General features: G+C 45.7%; 1 protein-coding gene across 1 annotated transcript; it reads right to left on the bottom strand.

Annotated features, from left to right (window-relative positions):
- Nucleotides 1-1,692: 1,692 nt before the first annotated feature.
- LOC143705320 (uncharacterized) lies at nucleotides 1,693-3,882 on the bottom strand. Its single transcript, XM_077197479.1, has 2 exons — nucleotides 3,481-3,882; nucleotides 1,693-2,504 (listed from the first exon to the last, which is right to left on the bottom strand). Exons 1-2 carry the CDS (start codon nucleotides 3,644-3,646, stop codon nucleotides 1,693-1,695), a joined length of 978 nt encoding a protein of 325 aa, XP_077053594.1. The 5' UTR covers nucleotides 3,647-3,882.
- Nucleotides 3,883-8,334: the final 4,452 nt, after the last annotated feature.

The raw sequence follows: 8,334 nt of genomic DNA, 5'->3' as shown, positions 1-8,334 counted from the left end.
AGATAAAATACGGATTACAGTGCAGGAAAAAATCATTTCATACACACATTTCATAAATCGATTTTGTGTTAGACTTTAACTTCGCAGTTCTACTTAAAGTTACTTAAAGTTAATCACAATAAGTGTGTAGCTCTCTTTCACAGCTACACACACACACACACACACACACACACACACACACACACACACACACACACACAACTGCGTCAAAATGCACATCGGATGTGTAACTATATTCATGCATTCATTCTTAAAGGGACAGCAGCCTCATAAACTGGTGCCATACGTTTCATTAATGTTAATAAAAAACACTCACTGCTTTTGACTGAATCACCTTTTTAGACTACAGTTTTATTTTTTACATTTGATTATTCAATTTCGGTAGTATTTCTTACTACATGTTTAATAAACATAGGCTACCGTACATGAAAAACCTAAAGTTTATTTAATTTGTATATTTTTTCTATTATATTTGTCCTATTGTTTGTAATTTGCTTTTTTGTTCCTATTTTTAATATAAAAGATAAAATTGCCTGCCTTGCTTTAATACAGAAGACTGTGTGTAATGATTGTAGTCAGCTTCATTTGTTTTATAATATTGAGTGGACTAAACTGGGAAGAAAAACTAAATACATTTCAAGGTTCACATTTAATTCAGTAGGATTTTCTTTTCTTCTAGAGCTATTAAACTGTGTACCGCAGTCAAATAAGAACACACAACAGTAAACTACAATAAAAATGCTCATATCAAATCGAAATTTGATTCACAATCGAGAATCGATTTGAATCGTGAGGAACCAAAAGATTCCCACCGCTAGATTATAGTGAAAAATAAAATAGAGATAGATCCCAACATGCTAAATGTTGAACACTAATAAAGGGGAACCAGAATAATATAAACCGCAGACTAGAGCAAAAGTATAAATACAACTATAACGAAAAGAATGACAGTAGACTAATAATAGACTTACCAACAGCCGGCGCTATCCCAGAATCCAGTGTGGATGGACTGGAGACGGATAATGGCCTGAGATCTGCTGGATCCTGGTTATCCACCGGCCCATCAGCAAACCAGTCTGAGGCAGATTTGACAGAACGCTTTATAGCCCTCCATTTCCTGCGGAGAAACACACGCATGGTGTCTTTCTTCTTCTTCTGCTTCTTTGTCCGGTTTTCAGCAAACCAGTCAAACGCTGAGGGAAGACATCATGAAGAAAGAACACAATTGTAAGGTGAGACAACTGGAAAAGTGGGACATGAAGCTTAATCGTCTAAAAAAAGGATTAGACAAAGAAGTAGCATAAACTCTTAAAGTCTCCCTGTGGTGAAAATCCAGCTTTTAATGTTGTTTATGTGTCTATGTGGTGTTATTAATATGCTTTAAGACAAACCATGTGTAAATTCGTAAGTCGACAGCATTGCTGAGTATTTTCTCCTTAAAACTGCAGTGAACCAAAGACGTGTGATCGTCAACGAGCGAATCTCTGAGTGAGTGAGTGAGTGAGTGGAGACGGGGCTCATTTGCATATTCATAGGCGCATACTAAATGAGGCAAGGGTGTCGAGTTACATTCAAGATATTTTAAGGCGTGGCGGATTGTTTTTCAAGGAAAAAAACTTTAAATGTCATTTTTGGTGATCAAAAGATGAGTTTTGAGGAATGAAATGATTGACCACGGGGGGACTTTAATAATTAGGCACAGAAGATGAAAACAACACAACTCGGTATAATGAAAGTACTGACAGTAATAATAATGACCATAGACTCACCAAAAGCCCCTAAACCAGATGGATCTGGGATCTCAGAATCCGGTGCCGATGGACCCGGGACAGACGATGGGTCGGGATGGTCCTGACTGGGGTCCGGTGTCAGCTCGATACTAGAGAAGCTGGATAATCCTGAGATAGATATCAGCTCTAGATCTGTTGCCGACTCTGGGTCCAGGACAGATGAACCGGAGACCGATGCTGGTTCGGGATCATCCGGATCGGCATTAACCGGCAGCTCGAGACTCGATACATCGGAGACCGACATCAGCTCTAAGAGGGATTCAACGGAGACAGACGACGGCTCGGGATCATCCGGATCGCCATTAACCGGCAGCTCGAGAGTCGATATATCGGAGACCGACATCAGCTCTAAGAGGGATTCAACGGAGACAGACGACGGCTCGGGATCATCCGGATCGGCATTAACCGGCAGCTCGAGAGTCGATATATCGGAGACCGACATCAGCTCTAAGAGGGATTCAACGGAGACAGACGACGGCTCGGGATCATCCGGATCGCCATTAACCGGCAGCTCGACTCCAGATGGACACGGATCCACTGATGACGCCCAGTCAAGCCCGGATAAATCCTGCTGGACATCCGTGGGATCGCAGTGGGGAAATGTGGACACTATATCGACATCACTGCAGCCGAGGGTGGGAAGCTTTACAGCCTTCCCTATTCTCCGTAAGAAAGCACAGATGCCTTTCTTCTTCTTCCTTTTCTTTGGCTTTTCTAAAGAAAGGTAAAAACATTCACACAAGAAACCGTAAATACTGAGGCTTGACATCATGAAGAAAGAAGAACATGGGATGAAAAAAACAGTTAAAGATGTTCATCCCAATCATCCCAGCGTCCGATTACACACACACACACACACACACACACACACACACACACACACACACATGCTTTCTTTTTCATTTCTCCCTTACAATTACAATTACAGCTATACAATAGTGGCCACAAGTGACGTCCGGCCTAGGAAATCTGACATCTGCACCCTTCATTTAAATATGATTATAAATGTGTTAAAGATGTTGTAGTCATATTGCATAGTTAAGCTTGGAGTCGATTGTTTAATTTGTGATAATAATGCAATAAAACATGATACATTTTGTGACATGATTTTTGTCCAGGCTGTCATTTAAAGAAATTAAAAACACATGCAAAACCAAGAGAACCAACCAAATATTAATAACTGATTATGTTGTAGTCAATGTTTGCTTTTCCTGTCAGCTTTGTTGTTTTTCTGTGCATTTAATTTTTGTGCATAGTAAAATAAAACATGTAGCTGTAGTTTGCCAGTTTTTGTTTTGTTTTTCACCAAATAATCTAACGTTAAGCCAAATTTAGTTTTGGGATTTTCCCCCGCTTATTTTAAAAAAACATTTTCCTCATATGTTGAGGAAATAACCCCTCTGGACATCAGTTTTGGCCACTACAGAAAATACTAACAATCACAGAACTAAGTTAGCAGCGAAGAAAACGAACAAGCCGCATTTTTGCAATTTTTTTCTGACTTCATTTTTTTCCTGAATTGGTTTGTTCTACATTAAATCCATAAATGAAAAAAGTTACATTTTCACTCATTATTAATTCTTGTTAAGTTACAACCGTTAAGTTAGTTAACGTACACGGTTAAGTTAGTTAGTAACGTTACGGCAAACAGTTTTCCTTTCTGATTTGACCGTTAGTTTGAGTCTCTTACCGGTCGGGTTGTTCTCCTCTTGTTCGGAAGAAGCTGATGTTGGGTCGGTGGTGTTCCTTCCAGAGTCACTGGATATCAGCACAACATCTGTGTGTTCAGAGTCACTGAACATCAGCTCAACATCTGCTGAATCTGGACTGCTGGTTCTGATCGCCACAGACTCCATCGCAGGAGAAGCGCGAGAACAAACTACACCGCTGACAAACTCTCCGTGTGTTTGAGCGAGTGTAAATATACTAAATAGCTGTCAGACCTTCAGTATGTTTGTTCGTGTGTAGATATACTATATCGCTGTCAAACTTTCCGTGTGTTTGCCGGCTTTCAGAAGAAGAGATTCTGCTCAGGTGATTCTCACTGAACTAAGTGACCGTTAGAGCGCGCCTGTGACGTGTTCTCCAGGGTGACGTCACAGTCGCTGCGGGTTTTTTTTATTGAAGAGCGACTTTTAAATTTCTCGCGTCCATTTACAGTATATTGTTTATATTGCTATTTATTTTTATTCCATTTTATCCGAATTAGGTCACAATTTTTCCACCACATTTTTCTAAATTTTTTAAACACCAAATATGAGGGTTTTTTTCTCAATTGATGTGGCTGAGCCTTATATTTCATATCAAAGTTATTGACAAATTAAGAAATTGTGTTACTATGAGATTTTTTTTAGAGTAAAACAAGTAAAAAAATAAGACTTTCTCACAAGTACCCAGGTCTGATTATACCGTTTCTGCCACAATTAACTCCTATACAGGGGCGAAAATTTCATCAAAATGTTGGGGGGACAATAAACATAACAATTCTCAAGAGCAATTTTTGAAGGGGACACCAATAATACAGGCAAAATTGTACTTGCAAGGATACGTGTACACAGAGGAAAGCCTTACTACTATTATTAGTGTAGCATGGAGACGTTCCATTATCCTTCTTAAAATTTCTTTCTGGTTTAATGAAAAAGCGGACTAAATTGACCAAAAAATTCTTTAAAACCATAATTTTTTTTGTAAATAAGTTGTTTACACAATCAAGCCACCAATGGAATTTGAACTTAACTTCAACTTTTATTTATTTATATATCACATTTAATAGCAACGTTGTTGCTTCACAGTTATAATTAAAACACACATAAAAACATTTACCATGCCTAGCAAATGAAGGCATGACTACACTCTTAGTGAAGACTAAGACAGACAGGTGCAGACGAAGACTGTGACAGAACGCCCCCCTTCAACAAGGCGCGACCTCGCGCCGTAGAACATCAATGGGGTGGGGGGGTGGGCGCCCTGGCGGCTGCGTGGGCGTGGCCATGGCGGAGCAGGACGTGGGCGTGGCCATGGCGGAGCAGGACGTGGGCGTGGCCATGGCGGAGCAGGACTTGGGGAGCAGGACTCAGGGCTGGACTGGACCAGCGGCAAAGGAAGCTCAGGGCTGGACTGGACCAGCGGCAAAGGAAGCTCAGGGCTGGACTGGACCAGCGGCAAAGGAAGCTCAGGGCTGGACTGGACCAGCGGCGAAGGAAGCTCAGGGCTGGACGGGACCAGCGGCAAAGGAAGCTCAGGGCTGGACGGGACCAGCGGCGAAGGAAGCTCAGGGCTGGACGGGACCAGCGGCGAAGGAAGCTCAGGGCTGGACGGGACCAGCGGCGAAGGAAGCTCAGGGCTGGACGGGACCAGCGGCGAAGGAAGCTCAGGGCTGGACGGGACCAGCGGCGAAGGAAGCTCAGGGCTGGACGGGACCAGCGGCGAAGGAAGCTCAGGGCTGGACGGGACCAGCGGCGAAGGAAGCTCAGGGCTGGACGGGACCAGCGGCGAAGGAAGCTCAGGGCTGGACGGGACCAGCGGCGAAGGAAGCTCAGGGCTGGACTGGACCAGCGGCGAAGGAAGCTCAGGGCTGGACGGGACCAGCGGCGAAGGAAGCTCAGGGCTGGACGGGACCAGCGGCGAAGGAAGCTCAGGGCTGGACGGGACCAGCGGCGAAGGAAGCTCAGGGCTGGACGGGACCAGCGGCGAAGGAAGCTCAGGGCTGGACGGGGTCAGCACATCATGGGACTCGGAACTGGACTCATGGACCAGAGCTGATGTGCGTGCCGCCCACACACACAGAACAGCCACAATCAGTACCGTGTCCTCATGAGCAGATCCAAGTGCGGCGTATTCAGTCTCTGGCGGGCAGGCGATTGGCTCCGGTTCTGGCAAACAGGCGACGGGCTCAGGCTCTTGCTTGAAGACTGGTTCAGGCTCTTGCTCGAAGACTGGCTCTGGCTCTTGCTCGAAGACTGGCTCTGGCTCTTGCTCGAAGACTGGCTCTGGCTCTTGCTCGAAGACTGGCTCTGGCTCTTGCTCGAAGACTGGCTCTGGCTCTTGCTCGAAGACTGGCTCTGGCTCTTGCTCGAAGACTGGCTCTGGCTCTTGCTCGAAGACTGGCTCTGGCTCTTGCTCGAAGACTGGCTCTGGCTCTTGCTCGAAGACTGGCTCTGGCTCTTGCTCGAAGACTGGCTCTGGCTCTTGCTCGAAGACTGGCTCTGGCTCTTGCTCGAAGACTGGCTCTGGCTCTTGCTCGAAGACTGGCTCTGGCTCTTGCTCGAAGACTGGCTCTGGCTCTTGCTCGAAGACTGGCTCTGGCTCTTGCTCGAAGACTGGCTCTGGCTCTTGCTCGAAGACTGGCTCTGGCTCTTGCTCGAAGACTGGCTCTGGCTCTTGCTCGAAGACTGGCTCTGGCTCTTGCTCGAAGACTGGCTCTGGCTCTTGCTCGAAGACTGGCTCTGGCTCTTGCTCGAAGACTGGCTCTGGCTCTTGCTCGAAGACTGGCTCTGGCTCTTGCTCGAAGACTGGCTCTGGCTCTTGCTCGAAGACTGGCTCTGGCTCTTGCTCGAAGACTGGCTCTGGCTCTTGCTCGAAGACTGGCTCTGGCTCTTGCTCGAAGACTGGCTCTGGCTCTTGCTCGAAGACTGGCTCTGGCTCTTGCTCGAAGACTGGCTCTGGCTCTTGCTCGAAGACTGGCTCTGGCTCTTGCTCGAAGACTGGCTCTGGCTCTTGCTCGAAGACTGGCTCTGGCTCTTGCTCGAAGACTGGCTCTGGCTCTTGCTCGAAGACTGGCTCTGGCTCTTGCTCGAAGACTGGCTCTGGCTCTTGCTCGAAGACTGGCTCTGGCTCTTGCTCGAAGACTGGCTCTGGCTCTTGCTCGAAGACTGGCTCTGGCTCTTGCTCGAAGACTGGCTCTGGCTCTTGCTCGAAGACTGGCTCTGGCTCTTGCTCGAAGACTGGCTCTGGCTCTTGCTCGAAGACTGGCTCTGGCTCTTGCTCGAAGACTGGCTCTGGCTCTTGCTCGAAGACTGGCTCTGGCTCTTGCTCGAAGACTGGCTCTGGCTCTTGCTCGAAGACTGGCTCTGGCTCTTGCTCGAAGACTGGCTCTGGCTCGTGCTCGAAGACTGGCTCTGGCTCGTGCTCGACAGGGCGGATGAGATGAGGATTGGGCTGGACGCAGAGATGTTGATACTGAAAAAGTCTAGACCCATATCCTCCCCTGTGACCTCCACGGTTCCCACGGAACACAGCTTGGCGGGTTCCCATAAAGGCTTGTTTCCAGATCTCCATCTTCCTTTTTTCCTTTCTTTATGGTCGGTTCTTCTGTCACGGGTGGTGTATGGCAGGAAGCACGAGGAGACGAGGAATTCAAATAAACAATAAACTTTACTATAAATCAAAACAACAAACAGGTACAGGCAGACAGAGCGGATGCAAACACCAGTTAACATAGACGAGAACCGACAAAGACAGACTGAACAGAAGAAACTAAATACAGAGACAAATGAACCATAATGATGTGAAGACAGGTGACACAGATGATGATAACGAGGAACAGGCTGGTAAGTGAGGGAGTGAGTTCAGGTGTGGAAACAAGAGGGATTCTGGGTAGTGTAGTGAAGACTAAGACAGACAGGTGCAGACGAAGACTGTGACACTTAGACATATACCCTCACACAACTGTATAGTGAGATCAGTATAGATGACAAAGAGGGGGAAAAAATAAATAAAAATAAGTTACTTCAATTAACAAATACCCTTAACTAAAAGCTAAGTTAAAAAGATAAGTTTTCAACTTAAATTTAAAAGTAATGAAAAACGTCAATATTGTGAAAGAGTGTCCCCACTCCCCATATAAAATAAATAAAATGATTTTGTAACGTAAAAATATGATGTTATAGTCACTGCTCTATATTAAGTAATAAAAAATTGCTGTAATTTAAATCAAACTTGCATGACAGGACAGGCACTAAACAAAAGAACCAAATGTATTTTTCCTGGTATCACTGGGCCCCACAAACTCTTGGCATATCTTGTTTATGTTAAGGCTGTCCAGCCTGTCTTTGTGAACATTGCACACTAACAGACTGTTAAGTCTGTCTTGGCCCATTGTAGCCCTTAGCCACGTCTTCAGTCTCCGCAATGCACTGAAGCTCCGCTCAGCTTCACACGAGGACACTGGCACCACCAACAAAATTCTGACAAGAACCTCAACTTGGTCAAACAACCCCCGTACCTCCACTGGCATTCCCCTGAGGACCTCTGCTGCCTCTCCACTGCTGCTACAGGGGTATTTCTGGCGAAAGAGGGCTAACTGTACTGAGAGAGAACCTCTATGCAACTCAGGGTACTCAACTATCGCATCAGTTAACACCCCGGTCAGAAGGACACTCTCTATATTTTGCAGAGTCTTTAGACTGTTTTGATTGAAACGGTCACCAAACTGAACCTCCACACAATCCAATACTTTAAAGAACTCTCCCCTGTAATGATCCACTGCTCTGCCAGCAAAGCGCCTTGAATTTGTTGTCTCAATAGAGTCAACTGTTTCAGTGGA

The sequence above is a fragment of the Siphateles boraxobius genome, unplaced genomic scaffold (genome assembly GCF_051911475.1).
Source record: "Siphateles boraxobius isolate OS27281-9 unplaced genomic scaffold, OSU_SipBor_1 110, whole genome shotgun sequence".
Taxonomy (NCBI): Eukaryota; Metazoa; Chordata; class Actinopteri; order Cypriniformes; family Leuciscidae; genus Siphateles; species Siphateles boraxobius.
This window is presented reverse-complemented; position numbering and strand designations above follow the sequence as displayed.

What these genes read in the sequence shown, in the direction of transcription:
- LOC143705320 (XM_077197479.1), bottom strand. Translation starts at nt 3,646, where the DNA reads ATGGAGTCTGTGGCGATCAGAACCAGCAGTCCAGATTCAGCAGATGTT. An exon ending in AGAGGAGAACAACCCGACCG is followed by an intron (nt 2,505 to 3,480) that starts GTAAGAGACTCA and finishes ACCTTTCTTTAG; the next exon opens with AAAAGCCAAAGAAAAGGAAG.